This window comes from Agelaius phoeniceus, chromosome 16 (genome assembly GCF_051311805.1).
Source record: "Agelaius phoeniceus isolate bAgePho1 chromosome 16, bAgePho1.hap1, whole genome shotgun sequence".
Lineage (NCBI taxonomy): Eukaryota > Metazoa > Chordata > Aves > Passeriformes > Icteridae > Agelaius > Agelaius phoeniceus.
In genome coordinates, this window is record NC_135280.1 from 2,967,133 (window position 1) to 2,989,807 (window position 22,675).

Consider the following 22,675-nt stretch of genomic DNA (forward strand, 5'->3'; position numbering starts at 1 on the left):
AGGACAACTCCCAAAGACTGGCCTGAAATCCCAAGGAGGAATGGTGAAGGTGAGCAGGGCTGGATCAGCTGGCAAAGGAGAGGAACCAGTTGTGATCCTGCTCACCCTGAGCTCTGCACAGTCACCACCAGGTCAGCCAGCCCTGTGATCTCAAATAAAACACAATCCTTTCACCCCTTACCTACTGATCCTTTGCAGTGGGAGCATGTGGTCCCCCCAGCACAGCACAGCCACTGCAGCTCAGTTAAGCCACACTTTTATTGTATTGTATTCCATGCATTATGTTCATGTTTTATAGTATGACAGGGGGAGGGATCAAGATAAATGTTAAACATAAACAAGAGCAGAAAGGTCGTTTGTAACAGGTCCTGAGAAGGAAAGGCACATCGTAACCACCGAATCCAACAGAACGGAAACCTTGGACAGAGGAAGACAACGCTGGAGAGCGGATGAGGGAGGGGGTGTTTCAAGTTGGGGGCTGTGGAAGCAGGTTTGACAGCCACCTGCATTCCCCCACCCACCACAGGTCTGTAGTTCAAACGGGTTTGGGGAGCTCAGTATTCAACCAAACCACTTCCACACTCCTGTTGCCCGGGGAGAGTCCAAAATCCCAAACTCCTCCAGGCTTAATCAGCACCAAGGGGCAGCACAGGACTCCAAGCTCCTTTCTGCAGAGACCAGCTGGGAAAAGGCAGCTGGTGGGGAGGCAGGGAAGGGTTACCCAGCACCGAGGGACCCCCAGGCAGGTCCCACCCAGCCATGCAGGGTCACAGGAGCACCGTGGGCTCATCGCTGGTGAGCTGCGGGTATTGCTATTCACTGGCATCGAGGAGGAGGGGAGGCTGGGACAGAGCAGGGACACAGTAGAGAAATGGTTGGCACAGCCACTGGCACAGGTCTCTGCCAGCTCAGACACCAGGGGGTTGTAGCACCTCGAAGGAAGCAGCAGCAGAACCGGGAGATGTGCTGAGTTAAGGCAGCGATCGCTGCGGGGATCCAGGGAAGCTCGAGGTTCCTGCCAGAGCAGCACAGGGGCTCCAGAGCCAGGCTGGGCAGGGGGCTCTGCCCAGAGTGAGAGCACAGCACACCCTCCCCTGAGCTGACACATCAGGGGGCTGCTGGAGACTGCACCCAGTGGAAATGAGCACTAAAGCAGGACAGAGCTCAAGCATCGCACCCAGCCCGGCGGTGGCACAGACACAAGTGTCTGATCTTGGCTTCCAGGGGACAAAACAGCTCAGCTTCACCTTGGAATCAAGAGGAGGGATGGTTCAGCCATCACAGCAGTACCAGAGCCAGCCTTGCTCCTGTAACTATGTGTTGAAGTGTGTTGTGCATGTTAAAGAAGGAACATTTAGCAGCCCACGTTTCTTCTTGAGCCCCTTTAGTTTGTTACCTGTCACCCTTTCCCAGTCCCTCGAAGCCACCCTAAAGGTCACAGCCTGGGTGAAATAAGCAGCAGGAGGGCAGAAATGAAGCAGAGGCAGGGCTGAGCTTGAAGCCTTTCCTGAGCAGCCCAGGGCAGAGGTGGCTCTGCCCCCTGGCACAGGTGGTGGGCACGGGCAGGGGTCTCACAGCCTGCAGTGTGCAGGGCAGGGATGGAGGTTGGGAGTTCTGGAAGCCTGAGAGGGCTGTGCTGTGCTGTGCTGGTGATGGGCAGCCCAAAAGCACGGGCAGGCAGCAAGGGTTCCCCTTGAGCTGGTGGCCAGGGACAGCTCAGGCTGAAATCCTGGCACAGGGTCTCCATCTCTGGCCACCCCAACCAGGAGAGAAGTTTGTAGGAGTTTTTGCCTTTGCTGCCATGGATTTTGTGCTGGGCTCTGGGAAAGGGCTGAGCTGCCTCTCACCTGGGGCTTCAGTCACTCCGTGGCACAGATTGTAAACTTTAGTCCCTGCTGAGCTAAGCAAGGCCTGGGTTTGGTCTCCAGGTGAGAGGTTCTCCATGTCCTGCCTGGCTGCAGCCCCCAGGGGCTGCTCAGGGCTGGGAGTGTTGAAAACATCTCTCCCTCACCACAGCTCTGCCTTGGGACACTCCAAAATCCTGAGAGCTCAGTGTGAGATGCTCTGAGGTGTAGCTCAGGCCCTGGAAAATGCAGGCAAGGCAGGACTGGCAGCAAGCTGGAGTGCCCTGCCATCGTGGTGTCACCTCCACGTCTGAGGGTGGCAATGCTGGGTTGTGCTACAGAATCATCATCCACCGAGGGAAGAGCATGAAATGAGGGTGTTCCTGCTGCTGGCCAAGGTCCCCACGATGCTGCCAGTGCCCTGAGCTTGGAGCTGTGAGGGGGCCCTGAGCAGACAGGTAATGCCATGAGCCAGGGCTTCTTCCCAAAGGCTGTAAGGAGGAGCCATTGGAATCCACATGGATGCAGCACCTCTAGCACTGAACCCTGGAGATGGGCCAGGAGCAGGTCCTGGAGGCCTCACCCTGCTGCTCTCAGGATGTCCTGGTGGGGCTGATCTGGGGCACTGACAGGGATGCAGAGATGGAGGAGAGGGAGATGGAGGGAGCCTTCCTCTTCAGCTGCAGGAAACCCTTCTGGTGCCCTGGGATGTCCCTCACTGCTCAGGCCAAGGCTGGCTGTGGGGCTGGTCTCTTCTCCCGAGCAGGCTGTGTCCACACCAAGGGCAGGGAGACAGGAATAACCATCCATGACCCTCTGGGATGCCACTTCAGGGTTGTGTACACAAGCTGGGCAGGAGCTGGCATCTCCAGGGAGCAGCATCTGCAACTCAGCCACGTTTCTTCCTCTGCACAGACTCTGCCAATGCCTCTGCAGTCCAAGTCCACTCCTCACACAGCTCTTGTCTCCAACCTCGAGGGTGTCACCATCCCAGTGTCTCCACAGCCAGGGCAGCAAAGCCCCTGAGGTGCCACCATGGTCCACACGTTCTGGTATGTACTGCAGGTGGCCTTGGACACGGCCTGGTGCCCACCAGGTGCTGCAGGGGATGAGCCTGACACAGGGCTGGGGCTCCTCCAGCACCTCCCTCTGTCCCACAAAGCTGAATCCACAGCATCTCCCCAGCTGCCAGGAGCAAGGGGGGGCTGGTAGCCCATGAGCAGCCCTAACCAACATCCCCCAGCAAGTTCAGAGCTGTTGCCAAGCAGGGGGGAGAGGATGAGGTGCAGAACAAGTCACGCCCTGGCCTTGTGATGGAGTTTGGTGGAAAGTTCACCCTCTTCTATCCCCTGGCTTGGGAAAAGCACTGGTGGGCAGCCTGTGTGCCCAGAGCAGCCTGGCCCAGGGGCTGTGGCCATGCTCACACGTGGGCACAGAGGAGGAGGAGGTGGTGCCCACACTCACACACCCCATGGACACGCTAAAAAACCGGGAATTGCCAGTGTGGGAAGGGGGTTCCTGAGACTGCAGAGAAGCCAAGGCCGCCTTGAACAGTCAGGGCCAGGTGTGCTGGTGAGGGAGCAGTCCTGCCTTAAGGCTGCAAATGTTCCAGGTACTGCGGCAGAGGGTTCTCCTTGACGTATTTCTGAATGTACCAGCACGTCAGGTGCGCCTTCAGGTCCTCCTCCACCACAAAGTCCAGGGCTGCCTGCAAGCAGTGCAGATCAGATGGGTCACAACCAACACCCCCAGCCTCAGGGGAGTCCTGTACCCCTCACCCAGATGGGGGAAGCAGCAGGAGTCCCTCAGGTACCCCCTGTGTGAGGCAGGTGGAGGCAGAGGCACAGCTGTCCTGCCACAGCCACCAGCTCAGCACAGAGTCCCCAGTTTAACCCTCAGCACATCCAGCCCCGTGGATGCTGTGCTGCAGGTGACACAGCCCATCCTGTGAAGGCCACCTTCATCATCCCTTTGTCCCTGCTTACAGGGCCAGGGAGCAGCTGGACCCCAAAGCAGCACCCCACTGTTGTGCTCATGGCTCCCCAGCTCCCCCTCACAGCCCAAGCAGGCAGAGGGCTCATGAGGGCAGTGAAGGTCTGAGAGGAGGGGTCCAGCTTGAGCTGAGCCATCAGCCCCTGCACAAGGGATTTCTGCTGAGAGGAGGAATGGGCTGAACCTGGGGGAGTGGCTGGATTTGCTGACACTTACCCAGCTCCTCTTGCCACAAAACCCAGGAATGTCTGAGCCCAGATTTCCATCTGCCCCTCCAGCCACCCCATCTCCCATCAGAGCAGGATTCCCACAGGGCACACACACAATTCCAACAGGAGAGGGCCTGGTTCAGCCAGGATCTTTACCCACAGCTGGGATGGCAGCAGGATGGGCACCTTGCCCTTCTGGGGGGCTGGGGCTGTACCTTTGCCAGGTGCTTGGCAATTCCTCTCCCTCGATAGGCGTCCGGCACCTCCGTGTGCTGCAGGTCCACGATCCGCTTGCCCACGTACTCGTAGAGCAGCACGGCCTTGTCGTGGCAACCTGAGGGTGGCACAGAGGGGACAGGGCTGGGGTGACACCAGGGAGCCCACAGCAGGGCATGGAAGAGAGGATTGAGGGTTGGGATGTCCCTGGAGAACCCACAGCAGGGGATGGGACAGAGGGGTCAGGGTTGGGGTGTCCCCAGAGAGACCCCAGCGGGGAATGGGACAAAGGATTGAGGGTTGGGATGTCCCCAGAGAGACCCCAGTGGGGAATGGGACAGAGGATTGAGGGTTGGGAAGTCCCTGGAGAACCCAGAGCAGGGGATGAGAGAGAGGATTGAGGGTTGGGATGTCCCCAGAGAGCCCACAGCAGGGAATGGGACAGAGGATTGAGGGTTGGGATGTCCCCAGAGAGACCCCAGTGGGGAATGGGACAGAGGATTGAGGGTTGGGATGTCCCTGGAGAATCCACAGCAGGGGATGGGACAGAAGACTGAGAGCTGGGATGTCCCCAGCAGGACAGGCAGTTTTGGGACTGCTACATCATCCCTCATGCCACGGGAATGGCTCTGGTGCTGGGTTTCAGTGGTGGCTTTTCTTTCAGTGACACCTGGATGTCCTCACTGGTCCCCCCAAGGCCTTTCCATGCCCCTGGAGCAGGAGCAGGTTTCTGACCCAGCTCTGAATCAGTGATGCCAGCAACACAAGTTTAGGGTGGGAAAGCAGCTGTGGGGAGGGAGGAGATGTGTTGATGGTGGGGGAGAGTAAAAAGAAGAGGGGGAAAACCAACAAAGCTGACCCAGGTAACAGCCAGTTAATTTCTCCTCCAGCACAGGGTTTTTTTTTTTGTTGTGGCACATAAAACAGGACAAAACTCCTTGGCCTGGTGTTGCAGCATTGTCTAGACATGTTTTGGGAAAGATGAATCCCACAAACACACAGGAAAGCACACACAGGTGTGCAAGGGGGGCTGTGCACACAAATTTACATGTACACACACACAGGCTTCCTGTTTCAACAGCCTGATCTTTCTCACAGCAGCTCAGTTACAGGAAAAAAGAAGTTTCAGCTCATGTATAAATCAGAGGAGTCAGAACAGCCCTCTGGTTTCATCCACAGAAACTGAGCCTTCAGTGCAAAAGCAAATGTTTCATTTCTAGAGAGTTTCTGTGCTTAAAAGTGAGTTTCAGAAATGCAAGATCCCAATCAAAGAGACAAGTTTGATTAAAATAATGGGAACTTTTCCTTCTCTCTGATGTTTTTTTAAGGCTGAAGGGCTGCAAAGTTCACCTGCATTCAGGATGAGCTTTAGCTGAGCTCAGTACCCTCCATTTCACTGCACTGACAACTCCAGCCCAGCTTGCCTCACCCCTGTATTCAAGAGAAACTAGAAAGGAGCCCATTGGAATTTTGTGTTTCCAGAGAAGCAGCTCAAGCTTTTATTCCTGCTCCTTTTATGCAGACACTCCATTCTCCTACACTGGATGGAAACCTTCACATTTCCAGCCCGAGTTTATTCCTGCTGGTTTCTGCCCACTCCTTCTTGTGCCAACATTGTTCTTGGGTGGACATAAATAATTTCCCTCCCTGCCATTCCCCCAAGTATTTCTAGGCTTCAGTCCTGCCCCTCTCAGCTCTGGCTCACCAAAAAGCTTTGAGTTGCCCCCAGGCAGAAAAGAGGGAGCACTGCAATGTTTCTCCATGTGGATCCAGGCACCCCAAAAAAGCCAAGGGAGCAGGTGAAGCACAGACCTGGAGGGAAACCTGCCCAGGCTGGGGCATGAGGTGCCCTCACCCTCACAGAGCATTTGGTGGCAGCTCTCAGGGGTGGCAAGGGCAGAGTTGGCAGCACCAAAGGCTGTAAAATGATCTTACAGCAGCAGCTTTCACTCGTTCCAGCCCTTCCACCCCACTCTCCTCCCAGGCTAAAACTTTCCATAGCCTCTGCCTGAAGCTTTGAGGAGTTTAAAACTAAATTGACCACAGAACAAAAGATCTTTTTCTTTAAATACACTTTAAAATATATGATCTGTTTAGAAGTATCAAAGACACAAATGCATTTTAAAGCAGGAGGTGACTGGAGTGTTTGGAGGATCTCAGACATGTCCTGGACAGGCTTTTGCTGGATATTCCCTGTACCACAGCAGCACCCAGCCAGGACAGGAGCTGCAGAGTGCCACCAGGGCACAGATGAACACACACAGAGAGGATTTTACAACCAGCCTGATTTTACAACAGTCAGTGCTGCTGGAAACTGGGCCCAGCTCAGAAAAACATCCCAGCTCAGCCAAGTGCATGATCACATCCACACACCTCAGTGGCACAGCACCCAAAACCAAGGACCCTCGTGCCTCAGGGTGTGGTGTGGGCCCTGCAGGTCCCAGCCATGGCTTGGGAAGAGCCAACCCTGGAGCTGTGTGCTGCCCTGGCCATGGGGGCAGCTCCCAGAGCAGCTGGGGGGGAAGTGCTGACCCTTCCAGCTCCAGTTTGGTGCAATCCCCCCCAAAGAGAGGGGGCACAAGCAGAACCCCCCCAGAACATGGCATGAGAGACACCTCCTGCCAGCCTGTGCCACCCCCTGGGCTCTGGGACAGGAGTTTATCCCTGCACACAGCTGGGCACAGACAGCCTGCCCTGGAGTTTGACTCAGTGACACTGAGGCAGTGGAGTCGATGCAAATCAGCACAGCCAGAGAGGAGCAGGATGGCAGCCATGGCAGCACAGCTGGTGCCCTGCTCACCCCCTCCCAGGGGCCACAGGGGAGGGGAAGCTCTGCTGGGAACTGGGCAAGGGAGCAGCTGTAACCTCGCTCTCCATGGAAGGTTTGCTTGCACCAGGAGCAGTGGTGGGCTCAGCCCTGAAGCCAGACACAAGTGGCCAGGCTGGGGGAACAGGAGAGAGCCCAGTCCCAGCCCAGCTGAGGAAGGGACACCTCAGGCATCTGGGAGGACACAGACCCCCCAGCCCAGCCCATCCTTCACTGCCCCCCTCTCCTGGTATCCACAAAGTACCCAACAAGGGGAGGCTGCAGCACTGCAGGGCTGTCCCTTGTCCCTGTCCCCTGCACCAACCCCAGCCCACGACAGCCCTTTGTGTGCCCAGGACCAGGGCAGGGCCTGGCTGCTGCCTGCAAGGCCAATTTCTGTGCCCCAGCCCCCTTTGGACACTGCTCAAAGCCATTCCCTGGGAGCAGGGGGACAGAACAAATGCCAGCCCCATCTCCCAGGAGCAGGAGGCAGCTCAGGTCTGCTGCTGCTGAGCCAAACAGTGGGGGAAAAAAAAAGCAAGAGCTGTGTGTGGGGTGGGCTGAGAGGACAAGAAGTGCTGAGGAGCTCGTGCATCCCAGGCTGGAGCTCTGCCTGCCATGGGCTGGCCTCACTCCCCAGGGAGCTACTGGCACGTTACTAGGGAGAGAAAACACAACAGAGCACAACAGCCAGAGAGGAGACAGCACAGGGCTTGTGGAGGGGCCTCCCTGGCTGGAGGGGCAGCAGGGGGGCTGGCTTGGAGCAGTTTCCTGTTTAGGAGCTCTCTGGAGGTGCCTGTGGCACAGGAGGAGTGGGGATGTCTTTGATGCAGGGCCTGGTGAGAGATCCCCTGGTCCCTGCTGCAAACTCAGCACCTTCTCCCCTCCTGAAAGCACCTGCCCATCAGGCAGGAAAGCTCCAAGGCATGACCTGCTCCAGTTTTCCCAATAAACCTGAGCCTGGGCTCCTGGACAAGGAGCTCCTGAGACTCAGATCAGCAGTGGGCAAAGCAGGAGCTTCCAGCCAAAATCCTGCCCTAGTGCAGCTGGGGAGGAGTGGGAGGCTTGGGAAGTGTGGTGTGCTGCAGCCAGCAGAAGTGTTGGAGCTGGAATGTGTGAGAAGCCCGAGCATCCCTGAGGAACTGGAGCTGCTCCATGCTCGTGGTGAGCCTGATGGGTGTGATGGGCATCAAGAAGAGACAGCAGCTGCTGCTAAAAGCTCTTCCCCTGCCCCAAACATCTGTGCCAGCAGCTGGACCAACCAGCCAACTGCTTTGGCACGGGGGGGTCCCTTTGAGTTTCTTGTTTTGAGCTGAAATTTCATCTCAGACCTGAAGAAATACCCAACTATTCCTGACAAAACCAGCCTATATGATTCCCATGGAAGCTTTTAGCTTTGACAAATTGATGTTTTCCAAGAGAGTCTCTGCACAGGGAGGTTTCTGGCTGGCTCAGGCTGTTAGTCACATCCTAACCCATTACAAATCCAGTTGGGCGTCTCTCTGCCCTCCTCTCGAGGGATAACGAGGCTCAGTAAGGTCTGGTTATAATCAGCTTTACTTTCAGCTTCTAAATGCTCCTTCATTTGGGATGCAGGGGAAAAGGGAACGTGTTCAAATGAAGCAGCTGTTCCTACCAGAGATTTAGCAGCTACTGCAGCAATGAGAGAGGGGAGGAACCAGCAGAGAAAGGGAAGACAGGGCAAGCCCCAAAAAACTGAAAAAACTCGAGTGCAATTCATCTTCCCTGTGCACAAGGAGGAAGTCCTGACACGAGGTCACACAGGGGCGCAGAGGCAAACACAGGATGATGCTGCAAATGAACACTTTCACAACCAGTTCACAGCTTTCACTGTCTCAGCCTCCTGCTCCTGGGATTTCCAGAAATTCATCACCATGCAAAGTTTTCTACCCAGCATCACACCACCATAAACCACCAGCTGTCAAAGTCTGGCTGCTTGGTCCACGTGCCTGGTGCATCCATGCTGTATCATCCACACTTGACATTTAGCAGAAATTAGGACATCACAGGAAAGTTGACCCTGGAGCCCACAAAGTGCTGCTCATCTCTCAGTGACACGGGACAAGAGTGCTCTCTGAGGGACATGGAGGTGACTTTGATGCCAAAATCTGTGTCTGACCCATTTCTTGTCATTCCCTGCTTGCTGCAGGGAAAACCTCCCGGGGCATTCCACACCAGTGATGCTCATCATGCCAGGAGGGACAAAGAGCAGTGCAGGAAATAAACATCCAGCCATGCACTCCCACAGAGATGTTATCTCCTGAGCAGCTTCCAGGGCTTGGCTGCTACCAGCAAGGGCCTAACAAGGAGGAGGAGAGGTGGGTCACCCACTCCACGTGGATGTTAGTCAGCACAGCAGGACACTGCTCAGCCTGGCGGGGCTGAACTCACAAAAAAGGGCTCAGACTCCCTGAGCTCCCAGAGAAAACACAACCTTGGTCATGGGGATTCACCTGGGTGAGGCCATGGCCACACTGGATGGGGCTTGGAGCAGCCTGGTCCATGTCTGGACACACAGGTGGTGTCCCTGCCCAAGGCTGTAACGAGATGAGCTTTAGGATCCTCCCAGCCCAAACCACTCTGGGATTCTGTGACTCCAGGACCCCCTCCTGAATCAGGAGGTTCTGTGCTGATTCACACACGACTCCCACAGCTGAATTTCTCCCTCTCAAAGTTCACCCTCTCCAGTCACGACTCATCCCTGCTCAGCCACCAAATGCTGCTGGGCCCGTGGTGCGGCTGCCAGAGCTTTTATCCAGAAAACCACAATAAAAGATTATGTCTCCCTAATAATTGTTGACCCTTGGCTGTCCCCTCTATTTCCTGCACACACCAACTTCACTGGCTGGGACAATGCTCTGCTGGTGGCAGTGGGGACCCGGCACCTGGGATCTTGTTTGATCTCAGGCTGAAATAAGCAGTTGGTGAAATTGTTTTCTCCGCACCCGTCTCCTCCTTCCTCGCTCCACCACTGCCGAGCTCCAGCCTGCACTTTGTAATTAGTGGTTGAAATGAAAATGGGGTGGGGGGGGAGGAAGAAAAGTCTAAAATAAAATCTGGACTATTCTTGTTTTATTGACAAAGCCTCCTGCATTCCCTATGATTTCTGAACTACACTTTTATTTTTATTTTTTTTTAAAGGCAGCTACCCTGCAATTTCTGTATCGAGAGTAGTTCTATACCCAGAGTAGTTCTCATCATAACAAATGGATGGGGAAGAGATGCTGGGATGGTTGAATATCTGTAATTAACCACCAAGATGAAGGCTGGGAAAGAATCAGTGCACCACAGAGAAATTTTAGTGGCATCTACTTTTTGTTCCTTTGTTCACTCCACCCAATATGTGACAGAGCTTTTCGGGGGTCACCGTGTCACCAGAGCTCCACAGGTGGCTGTGGCAGCTTGGATCCATGTCGTTGGTCCTACAGAACCGCGGCACAGACCCTGCTGGAGCTCCCGAGGGGTTTCCCTGAAGGAATGTCCCCAGAGCTGGCACCCCCACATCCCCCACAGGCACCTGCTGGGGGCACCAAGGCAGTGCCCCCAACCTGCCCGTGCCACCATCGGGCTCCACAGCCCGGCCCCAGCCGAGGGAGCCGAGCGATGCCCACACCTCCCCTGGGAGAAGGTTCTGGGGGCAGGAGGGGGTGGGGGGCACTGGTGGGGTCATACCGCGGCAGGGTGGAGAGTACGGGGGAAAGCGCAGCGGGACACAGGGCACGGGAGGAGGAGGGAGCGGGGGAAATAGGTGAGAACCGGAAAAAGGGGAGGAACAAGAAGAAAAAGGGGGGGAGGAACGGGGAGGGAAAAGGGGGGGAGAGACGGGGGGGGGGCGAAGGGGGGGCACAGCGAGAACTGAAAAGGAACGGGAATCTGTGTCCCCAGCGAGGCGGAACCGCGGGCGGAGGGCAGCAGGTAACGTCCCGGGGAGCCCCGAGCGCCGTCCCTTACCGTTGAGCCGCACGGTGAACTGCCGCCGCTTGCGATCGTGCTCCACCTGGATGGGGCAGCCCTGCTCCAGGAGGCCGAGCGGCGCCGAGTGCGCCATGGCGGCCCGGTGCCGGTGCCGGTACCGCGGTCGGTTCCGGTATCGGTGCCGGTGTCGGTGCCGGAGCGGAGACGCGGGCGGGCCCGGCGCGGGCCCGGCCGCAGGAAGCCCCAGCTGTGCGGCACGTGCCCGCCCCGCAGCCAATGGCCGCGCCGCGCTTTTGTTTTGGTACGGCCGCGCGGCCCTTAAAGGGGCAACGCCGCCACCGCCGTGGGGACCGCAGCCAGCGCCCGGCGCCCCCGCGCGGGCGGGCACCGCCACCAGCGGCCGCCAGAACAGCACGGGTCCGGCACGGGTTCTGTGCTGGTTCTGTACTGGTTCTGTGCTGGTCCTGTACTGGTCCTGTACTGGTCCGGCACGGGTTCTGTGCTGGTTCTGTACTGGTCCGGCACGGGTTCTGTGCTGGTTCTGTACTGGTCTGGCACGGGTTCTGTACTGGTCTGGCTTGGTATCTGTACTGGTCCTGCACTGGTTCTGTACTGGTCTTGCTTGGGATCTGTACTGGTCCTGCACTGGTTCTGTACGGGTTCTATACCGGTTCTATACTGGTCCCATACTGGTTTTTACTGGTCCTTTACTGGTCCTTTACTAGCCCTGCATCGGTTTTCTGCTCTGGGTGGCTGGGGCCGCTGTGCTGGGTCTGCCCATGGTGCCGGCTGCTCTGCGGCAGGGCCCAGGCTGCTGCCCTGTGCTGTGCCCTGCCTGTGCCCTGTGCCCTGTGCTGTGCCCTGCCTGTGCCCTGTGGTCAGCCCTGCCTGTGCCCTGTGCTCAGCCCTGGCCTGTGCCCTGTGCTGTGCCCTGCCTGTGCCCTGTGGTCAGCCCTGCCTGTGCCCTGTGCCCTGCCTGTGCCCTGTGCTGTGCCCTGCCTGTGCCCGGCTCTGCTGGGAGAAGCCCCAGGTCATGGCTCCTATGTTATTCTGGGACCAGGTTGCTTCAAGTCCATCCAACCTGGCCTTGGACACTTCCAGGACCTGTGCCAGGTCCTTCCCACCCTCACAGGGAAGAATTCCTTCCCAATATCTCATCCATCCCTGCCCTCTGGCAGTGGGAAGCCATTCCCTGTGTCCTGTCCCTCCATCCCTTTTCTAAAGTCCCTCTCCAGCTCTCCTGGAGCCCCTTTAGGCCCTGGAAAGGGCTCTGAGGTCTCTCTGGAGCCTTCTCTTGTCCAAGCTGAACACCTCTGGCTCTCCCAGAGCAGAAGTGCTCCATCATGTATCACACACACATCACATATCACATACACATCACATCTGTGACCCCAGAGCTCTCAGTGACAGGAGCTGAGAGTGCCTGAGGTGGCTGTGCTGGCAGCTGCAACAGGAAAAGCAGCAACATCTAAATTCACAATAAAGAATAGTTCACCAGCAGCTTCTCTGCACCTGAACACCATCTCATGTAGCTCAGCCTTTGTTTACTCATCCCTTCAGCTCCTGCTGCCCTGTGGGAAAGGGATTTGTAAAGAATTCAAGGCCATAGAATAGAAGGCCATAGTGGGGGAAAAATACAAGTGATTTGTGGTAAAAGTAATAGCAGCATTGTGTGGCAAAAGCTAACAGGCTGAAAAACATTTATAAAGTATTGTGACCAAGAAATAAGTTAGCTTCTGATAGGATGGCATTGAGTTTTACATCATTTGTGTCTCAGTACTCATCGAGACTGAAAACAGAATAAAATTTTTTCAAATGCCTCTCAGTTGCCCCATCTCTGGGCCAAAAAAAAAATATTATCCAACACCCAAGCACTGCCTCAGCCCAGAGCTGTGTGGATCAGCTCAAACTCCGCTGCTGATTCCAAGATCAGCAAGATCTTTTACCCAAGATGTGGATAAATGTCAGAAAGGGCCCCTCAGCTTGCCCAGCCCTGCAGTGACACCCACAGCTCTTGCATCAGCTGATGACCCGTGGCTGGGCTGTGGAGCAGTGGCTTTTTTTTGGGAAAGACTCCTCCTCGTCTGTGTTGAAAGACTTGAAAGGTGGTGAATCTGCGACGTCTCTGGGGAAGGTAATTGCTCTCCCCATTAAAAACCTGTAATTTATTTTCCATTTGAACTCTTCCACCTTCAGTGTGCAGCTGGATCTGGTGCCTTTGGTGCTGGATCGCAGCTCTGCCTGAGGCACCCGTGCAGCCACAGATCCCAACCCCTCCAGCTCCTTCCCTCTGGCAGTGATTCCCTTCCACTGCCTGGCTTGCAGGAGGTTTTTCCAGTCCTCAAATTTATCCCAAATGCTCTGCAAAGCTGCGAGCTGGCTGTGGCAGAGCAGCTGTGATCTCACCAGTGCTGTCAGCAGTTGCCACCCCTCCAACCCCTCCTTTGCATCTTTACGGATCACACTAAGAATTCCAGCCAGAAAGTGGCACTTGGAATCTGCTTTTTTTTGCTTTTTTGACTGCATCTCTCACATCCTGTGCAGCACTTGTGCCTGCAGCCCAGCTCGGGGGCTGTGGGAACATCCTTACCCCGGGATGTGCCACGTTTAGGAGGGATTGATTCCTCAGTGACTCAGAGAGGAATTAACCACAGAGTCACAGAGTGTCCCGAGCTGTGAGGGACACACAGGGGTCACCCGGTCCCACTCCAGGCCCCAAACCCACACTGTGCTTGCCCGGGAGCGTTTTCCAAGCACTGCTGGAGCTGTGGCAGCCTTGGGGCTGTGCCCATTCCATGGGGAGCCTGGGCAGCGCCCGAACACCCTCTGGGGGTAGAACTTTTCCCTCATACCCAACCCGACCCTCCCTGGCCCAGCTCCAGCCGCTCCCCTGACTCCCCGTCCATTTCCCAGCCGGACACACCGCTGCCACCCGTGAGGGACCCACGGGAGATGTGGCGAGCTGGCCATCCTTAGCTGACAGCTGAGGTGCGCGGGTCGAGGAGCAGCACAGGACGGGGATGCTCCGCGCTCCAACCCCACGGGTTCCGCGGAGGGGCCACACCAGCGACGGTGACACGGAGGCCACCTCTCCTGAGGGGCAGCAGCACCCGCCCGCCTCACTTCACCCTCACAGTCGCGCCCAAGAACCGCAAAGCCGTTTCCGCGCGGGGGCCTTAGCCCCGCCCCTACGCGGCGCTGGCCAATGGCGGCGCGGGGGCGGGCCCGGCGGGGCGGCTGCCGGCGGGGCCGCGGCGGGCGGGACTCGCGGGCTCCGCTCGGGCCGGGCCCGCCGGGCTCGTACAGCGCCATGTCCCTGCCCAGAGGTACGAGCGGGCTCGGGAGGGCCGGGGGGGAACCGCGGGGCCGGGCATGGTGCTCAACCCGCCGGGCTTGGGCTCCCCGCGGGCTTCCTCTGCGCGGGCCCCGGTGGTTCCGCAACCCGGCGGCGTCGCTGGGGCCGGAGCTGCGATGCGCGGGGCAGCGAGCGGGGATGCGCGGAGGGGCCGCGGGGGACGGGGCGAGGCTGCGTTTGGCGTGGGGACAGCGATAAAAACAGGCGAGTTTTGTTTTCCCGTCCTTGAGCTTCCGCTCCTCGGGAGTCCTGGGCTGGGAGCCCTCGCCGTGGCTCAGCCGGGTGGGAAGGACCGGGCTGAGGTTCCGGGCGTGGGCCGTGTCGCCTCGTGTCGCCTCGTGTCGCCTCGTGTCGCCTCGTGTCGCCTCGTGTCGCCTCGTGTCGGTGTTGGGGCACGGCCGGGAGCCGATGCCGGCGTGTGCCGGTGTTGCCTCGCTGCTTTCCCGCGGTCCCGGCCGGAGAACGTGACCGTGTGTCACCGGGGTTATTGTGGAGCACGGCCGTGACTCAGGTGTCCCCATCGCCAGGTGAGCACCGGCCTGCAGGTGTCGGCCTGCGGTGGCCGTGCTGGGATGGATGGATGGATGGATGGATGGATGGATGGATGGATGGATGGATGGATGGATGGATGGATGGCGACAGTGGTTCTGCCGGTGTCCCGGTGCTCCCCGGAGCCGGCCCCATCCGCACACCGGGCGGAGCAGGGAGCGCTCGGAGTGTGGCTGCCGCCTCTCGAATCAGCGGAATAAAATTCGAGGGGTTTTCCCTGATGCTCTGGAAACTCGAAGTCAGGAGCCATGTGAGCAGATGAACGCGCCTCCCGTGACTTTTTTTTTCTTTTCCTCCCCCCCCCGATTTTAAACGATCCGTGTCTTATCCGGAGGGAATGTGGACCTGAGTTTCCTGTTTGCTGTGTAAGCAGGGGGTGAATCAGCAGCGATTTTTCGGAGCTGCTGAGTGGAGCTGCTGACTCACAGGTAGGAGCACATGCCTCCAGCCATCCAGCCTTGGAAGGGATCATCCAGGCTTCTTAAAAGGCTGGGACACCTGAGCCCACACCTTTCCTCGGCTGCCTGTGCCGGACCAGCGGATGTGTGCATGGAGGGACGAGGTGAGCCTGGCCCAGGGACCACTTGTGCCCCACGGGAGATGATGCTCAAGCTGAGCCTGGAGGATTTTGGGGGAAGCAGCAAGAGGTGATGCCTGGAGGAGCACCTGGAGCGCGGTGCTGTCCTCGGAGGAGGTTTGGAGCTGCTGTGTGCGTGCAGGTTTCTGTTGGTTGTGATGAACTGGTTCATTCATGCAGTTAGCCTGGTGTGCTGTGCTCGAGGTGTCACACGTGTGCTGGCAGCTCCGAGTCCCTGTGTGACCTGAGCTCCTTTGCTTCCACCAGGGCAGCAGCAGCAGCAGCACGAGGGTGGATCCTGAGTGTGTGGCACACATCTGCCTCCTCTCATCCTGCCTCTCCTTGCCTTGCACCTGCCTCCCAGGGGGTTTTTCCAGGGATGCTCGCAGGTCTGGCTGTGTGCACCTGCTGCTCATGGCAGCTGCTTCCCTCTCTTTCAGGCAGCCTGAATTAAAGCTGAATTTCCCTGGTTTTCCTTAGGGAATTTCAGTGAAAAATCTCAGGTTTCCCTTGCTGGTTCTCCTTGGGTTTGTGTTGCTCAGGGTTGTAAACAGAGGCCGCTGTGCTGAGGCTCTTGGTTGGTTCTTTTTGTGACAGATGCCTTCCAAAACTCACCTGCCATCACTTTGGTTTAGTCACAGGGCTGTCTCCTGCCTCGGGAGGTTTTTGGGACACGTGGCTGGCTGTGACACTGGCGATAGGAATGGTGCTGTGCCGGGGCTTTGCTCTGCACTAAACATAGCTTGGGAGATAAACACCTTCTGGGGATTTTGTGGAGCTTAGGGAGGATTTTGGCTTTCTTTCTTCCTCTTCCCATCGCTCCTGTCTGCTTGATCCAAGTTATCTCACAGGATCTTGTATGTGGGAGAGCATCTCCTGTGTTATCTTGTGCTGTTGAGGCTGATGTTTACTCATGTATGCAAAATCTCCCTGTTTTCTCAGGTCACCCAAGTTCCCTTGAGTTGTGTCTCATGGCCTGGGTGGCACTGAAGGAAGGGATTGGGAACAAAGCTCTGGAGCTGTCCCTGTGTCCTCCTTGCAGAGCTTTGCAAGGGATAGAGCCTCTGTCTGCAGCTTGCAGCATGTGGCTGGGTGTGATTTTTCCAAAAGGTTCCACCTTTTTCAGGGAATGGATGCTGTGTAGGGAGGGTGTTGTATCCCAGAGGGTTAAAGCAGGAGGGGATTGAAGCCTCAGGGAATTTTCAGCCTTTGTGTGGGTGCAGAAACACAGTGGAGGATGCAAGGTCTGAGACTCTGGGGATACAAAACCAGGCTGTTGCCTTTTCCCTGGGCCTCAAGGTGTATCTTCTGCCTGCCCTGCACATGGAAATCCCTGTGCCCATCCCCGGGGCTATTGGCTGTGCCCTGAGTGGCCCCTGATGCCTGGGAAGCCCCTCCTGGAGGGACAGGCAGGAGCGTGCTAATGGGGAAACAGTTGTTTCCTAAAATTTTGGGGTTTGCTGGGAAAAGCAGCTGCAGGGAGGGAGGGAGGGAGGGTGAGTGCATGGTGGGATCTGGAGGGAAACCTGCTTGTCCTGTCCTGGCTCACCCAGCACCGATGGCTGAGTAATTCAAAACCGAGTGTTTTTCCTTAGCAGGGAGATTGTCCTTTGGGAATAGAGGTGCTGCTGGGGAGAGGGATCAGGATCTGTCTGGAGCCAGGCTGTGCCTCTGGGGAGGCAGCTCTGCTTTACCACAGAGGCTTGGAAAAACCAGCAGTGAGAAATGCCAGGGCCTGGGGATGAACTGCTGCCTGTTCTCGTGGCACATCTATTCTGGGTGGGTAAATAAGTGGTGGTGCCTTGTCCCTGCCGTGCCCTGGCCGTGCCCTCCGTGGGAGCACACCACTGTTATGCAATTCAGTCTGTGAATCCAGCACTGTCTCATCTGCCATTCACACTTTTCCAGCTGCCATCCCCAAAAAAAGGCAGCTCTGCCAAAAATACACGTGTGGGTCGTGACCTGCTGAAGCAGGACTTTGGCTCTGGGCTCCTGTGCTGTCCAGGCAGAGCTGCAACCAGCCTGGTGCTCCCAGGGTGTGAGTGCTGGGACAGGTGGGAGCTCTGATCCCATGGAGCCATTATTTAATTTGAGTTAGAGCATCCTGGAGCTCGAATCCAATTAATTGTTAACGATCCTGGAGCAAACACAGCACTTTGCTCCTGCCTTCCTCCTCTGCTGCCACAACGGTGGGTGCCTGGAAAATATCATGCTGGATGTGATAAATATTTAGCTGTGCCTCAGAAATCCATTTCCCTCCCTGGAGGGATGCCTCCCTGCTTTTCTTTTAGTGGATAATGAGTCTCACTGCAGGCTGATCCCTTTGTTTTCCAGCTCTGAGCCGTGGTCCAGGGCTGAGCTGGAGTTTGTTTGCAGAGGTTGTTGTTGTGGCTGGAAGAAACTCATCTGTGCTTTGTAGAGGCTCCCATTGGGAGCAGCTTTCTGGTACTGGTGATTTTGTGCCCCCAAATGACACCTCTGCAGGTGTGGGGCTCTGTGGGTTTTTGGGCAGAAGATGTTTTTTGCTTGTGTTGGTTAATAAGGCACAGCCTGGGCTGGCTGTTTGCTGGGCAAAGAGCTGGGAGAGGAACTTGTGTTGGCTGGGGAGGTGATTTTACTCTATCAACAAAAAGTTTGGGGTTTTGCTGGCATGACTCAGGATGGCTTGTGGGTTCATGTGGAGCTGGATCTACCCGCTGCCTCTTGCTGACAAACCTCTGTAGCACAGGTCAGGTCTTAGTCAGGGATTTGGAGTGGGGGAAAGGGCAGAGAGGATTTTTTTTTTTTTAATGATGGAAACTGGAAGTTTCTGTTGGTTTTTTCCACCTGGGAGATTTTTCATCTCCTCACAGCCTCTTATCTGTGTGGGGGCAATGCTGCAGTGCTGCTGTGGCAGTGCTGTGAGTCCCAGTGTTTGTTGTGCTGAGGAACTCTGGAATTACTGGGCACAACTGCAGCAAGCTCAGATGTCACAGTGCTGCCTTGTGGCCCCAGTGGGCCTCAGTTTGCCCTGGATCTGAGTCTGCTCCCTTTTTTGGAGCTGGGACAGGGCTCCCTGTGTGCTCCTTTCTCTTGCAGCCTTTCTCTGCCCAGCAAAAGGCTGGAGCAGAGGTGCTGCTTGTGTGGGATGTGGTGGGTTATGGTGTGGCCAAGGGGAAGGGCAGGATTTGGGGGTCCCAGTGGGTAGGGGAGGAAGGAAATCATTGCCTTGTGCTGGGGACCTGCAGTGGGGTGAAGTGAGGATGAGCTGGAGCCCCTCCAGCACCCACTGAGCTGCCACAAACTCCCTCCTCTTGCCTGCACTGTGCCCAGGGAGGGGCACTGCTGAGTTGATCTGTGCTCTAAGCCTTAATTTCATCATTTCAATTGAAATTATTAAAAAAAAAAATTAAAAGATAAATTTCCACTAAAAGCATAACTTGTAAGAGGAGGCAGGATGAGGAGGAGACAACACTTACCAGAAGTTGTTTGTGGAGCATTCACCCTTCCTCCCCCTTCACCACCACCAAAGACAAATCTGGGTTTGGAAAGGAAGAACCCTCCAGAGTGCTCAATACAAGTAATTTCCCATCAGAGGCTGCTAACCTTAGCTGTGGTTTGGCACTGGCATCAGCCAAGCTGCTCGTGCCTGATGGAGCTCTCTGGGAATGGCTTGGACCCTTTTCTCCCTGGGATCTGCCTGTTGAGCACCAAGTGCCCCTTGTCACCAGTGTTCATCCCTGCTGCCTCCTCTCCTGCTGTGCTAGTGCCTTTTAGGAAGTGTAAAAAGCAGCTTTTAATTTTTGTATTTAATTTCTAAACATCTTGGAGGTTTCTCATGAGGAATGCACAAATCCCTGCAGCTGGGATGGGGTCCTGCCAGCATCAAGAGCCACATCCTCCCTCAGCATCCGTGGGTGATGGCTGTGGACCAGCAGTGCAGGACAGAGGGACAGGAGGGGAAGAAGTTGTCCTGCAGGGCCTGGCAGGTGACAGTCATGTGTGTGACAGATCACAGACACGCGGGGCTGGTTACGTGGATGGGCTGGGGTGGTTCAGGGGAGGATGACGGGGTTATCTGGGGTGTGTCAGCTTGTCTGGGCTTGCAGGCCAGTTAGAAACTGCTCTGTGGTGTGTGTGTGTGAGTGTGTGTGAGAATTCCTTCCTAGCTGGGGTCCCGTGGGGATGGCTGACACAGCACTGGGCTGGCTGCTGTGGATGCCTGCACTGGGCTGTGCTAACAGCAGCTTGGAGATGGCAGCAGCCTGACCCTGCTGGCTGGAGGGCGTTTGGCACAGCTGGAGCAGATGCTCCCTCTTGCTGCACAACAGAGACTGTTCCCTGTTCAAGCTGGTGAGGGACAAACACGCTGCAGGATGGAGGAATTTTCTGCTGTAGCACCAAGATCTTGGATTGCTTGGTGTGGGAGTGGGAAAGCTGAGGCTTGAGAGGGAGATGATGAAGCAGCAAAGTGTGCAGCCCTTGGGATGGCCCCTCTGAATCAGCGCTGAGCGCTGGGGGCACGGCTGCAGGGCTGTGTTGTGCTGCAGACACCAGGATGTCTTTGCAGCTTGTCACCAAAGGTGACGTGGCTCCTGTGCTGAGGGCCAGATGTGCTCATGGTCAGGGCTTTTGAGGAAAGCTGCTCTGCATAGTTCACAATCCCCTGCTGCTCTGCACCGCTTGGTTTCTCTCCTGACCTGCTGCCAACTTGCACCCTGGCCAAAGCTGAGATGATCTCGTGCTGATTCGTGGCTTTGGCTGCTCTTTGTCACCTTCCAAACACCTCTGAAAGGTGCTCGGGGGTAGGTGACAAGCCCAGCCCCACGTGCCTGTTTGTAAAAGCCCCAGAAAATCCCTGCTGGCACGGGGCAGGGCAGTGTGAGACACCCGTGTGTGTGTGCACGTGTGCTCAGCTGACTTCTGAGTTTCCCTGGTGTCCCCAGAACTAAAATCCTCCACTCTGTGCTAAATCCTCACCTGTTTCACCTGTGGTGCTGACTGCCACCCCTGTGGTGGTCAGGAAAATAAAAAATAAGATGTAATTGTGCAGAAAGAGGGATGAAGGTGCTGGTGGGTGGTGATGCTGCTGGAGGACCAGCCTGGACCTGACCAGCCCCTGTGCCAAGCTCTGTCTGCCTCTCTTTGGCAGCGCCCGTTTTCCTTAAGTCTGGAAGCAGCTCCACACTGCTTTAAGGCTGCTAAAAAGAGGGATGTGGTGGGTGTTGTGATGATCTGCTTGTACAGCTCCCTGTGTTCACTCCCTGTAAGCATCTGCAGCCTGTTTCCCTCAGGTTTTTGGTTGATCCCTGCAATTGTTTGGCTTTGAGCATCAGGTGCTAGAGGATGGCTGGTGCCAGCCAGGGTTGGGGTAGTCCTCAGAGCCCAGGATACCTGCAGGGCTGTGCTGGGGCTGCCTCTTGTGCTCTGCTGATGCTGCTTTCTTACCCAAGAGCAGCTTTTTGCAGGTATTAATTACACCTGTCCCTGCCTGGTTTCTTGAAGGGTGACGAGAGTGAAGCGAGGGCTGGAGGAGGTGCCTCCAGAAATAACCAAGCAGAAATTGTGGGTGAATTTCTAATTCTTATCAGCCTTGTGTGTGCTGTGCTAAGGTGCTTGAAAACCACTCAGCTTTTCCTCCAGTAGCTCCCCTGTAGGTGTGATGTTTTTGTGTACATTCCAGGTACCTGCAAGAGTTTCCCCTTAATTTTGGATCCACAAAGGGTTTTGTGTTTGGTAACTGTGGGTTTCCCCAGGGGGTTTTACAGCCTCAGCTCAGTGAGGGAAACCATGTGTAAGCATCCCAGGGACAGGAGGCAGGGTGTGTTTCCCTTGATCTCAGACAGGTTTGATGTTTCACACATCTCCTTCCAGCTCCTCTCCACACCTCACCCTGCAGAGAGAGCGCTGCTCCTTTTCCCAGAACACGGATGTGAGGCTTGCTCTTCTGAGAGAAAAGGGGTTTCTTAAAAATTGATTTTCTCTTACTCAAATGGAAATGGTTCTTGGAAGCCCTGAGTGTGCCCCGAGACAGCTGCAGGCTGGGCTGGGCTGAGTCACTGCGAGCTCTTGAGCTGGGATGTGAGCCGGATGCGTCGGGACCAGCCCGGCTGTGGAGACCTCTGCCTTCCTGGGATGGAGAGCTCTTTAATCTGCCCTTACCAGGAAAAACCTGCAACTCTCACTTCCCTGAACCCTGGAAAAAGTGCAGTGTGATAGGGTGGATATGAGAGAGTGACAGAAGGAGGGGAAAGAAGATCAATCCCACCCAGAGGAGCAGCTGTGGTGGCAAAGCACCGCTGAGCTGTGGGCACGTTTCCTGTGGAGCTTTTCCTTGTCATGAATCAAAGCTGCCCTGTGGGTACTGGGCAAATCCACCAGAAAATAAAAGTGTTTTCCCCACACAGACCTGGTACAGCCTTTGATAAGAGCCAGGGTGATGCTGGGCAGTGGGGCTGGCAGTGTGCTGGTGTTCCAGCCTTTAACTGGGGGGCATTTTTTAGGCTTTGCAGCAGGGAGTGTGAGGGAACAAAGGAGAGAAGTGTTCACAGGTGATTTCTCATGGACCAGCTGGACGTGGGGTTTGTTCTGGGAGTGTGGATGCAGTCCTGTGGGGCAGAGGAACAGTGATGGGAGGGAGGGCAGGAGGAACATGGTGTGGGTCATAAGGGTGGTGTGGGTAAAGCCAGGGAAAGAGGCTGCAGGTCCAGCTTGGTGGGGCTGAGCTCTCTCTTTGTATTTGTGTCTCCTGCCTGGTTCCCTGGAGCAGAGAAGGGATGGGTGAGAGAGGCGGGGAAGAGGGTTGGCACTGAATATGTACCAAAGAGAGCAAAAATTTGGTGTGGGACAGCAGGAAATGCAGGGAATTGTACTGCAACACTCTCCTGCTGCTAGCTGTGAGCTGCTGGAACAGCACCCTGCTCCAAATGGAATAATCCAAGGTTTTCTCCACTCCTGCACCTCAGAGATGTGGTGCTGGCTCAGTGCTGGAGGTCAGGAGTTTTCCTCTGAGGGAGCACAGGCTTTGTCCACCCGAGCTGTGGTGGCACCCTGGGAGTGGGAAGCATTCCAGGTCCCTGGGGAATAATGTCACTGTGAACCCTCTGAGCAGCTGCTTGGCTGTTCCCCAGTGCAGATGCTGCTCTCGAAAGTCCTGCCTGAAGTCTGTGGGCCAGGGAAGCACCTGGGTCAGTCTCTTGTTTCTTCTTCTCT

General features: G+C 56.2%; 2 protein-coding genes across 2 annotated transcripts in view; one reads left to right on the plus strand and one right to left on the minus strand.

The window, feature by feature from the left end:
* Positions 1–240: 240 nt before the first annotated feature.
* Positions 241–11,272, minus strand: NATD1 (N-acetyltransferase domain containing 1). The gene is made up of 3 exons (XM_054644071.2): positions 11,040–11,272; positions 4,261–4,379; positions 241–3,552 (listed from the first exon to the last, which is right to left on the minus strand). Exons 1-3 carry the CDS (start codon positions 11,134–11,136, stop codon positions 3,436–3,438), a joined length of 333 nt encoding a protein of 110 aa, XP_054500046.1. The 5' UTR covers positions 11,137–11,272; the 3' UTR covers positions 241–3,435.
* Positions 11,273–14,221: 2,949 nt separating this feature from the next.
* The window catches only part of MAP2K3 (mitogen-activated protein kinase kinase 3), a 30,334-nt gene continuing 21,880 nt past the window's right edge, over positions 14,222–22,675 (plus strand). The window contains exon 1 of the mRNA XM_054644069.2: positions 14,222–14,329. Within this exon, the coding sequence (XP_054500044.1) occupies positions 14,314–14,329 (16 nt within the window). The 5' untranslated portion in view covers positions 14,222–14,313. The remainder of the gene's footprint in view (positions 14,330–22,675) is intronic.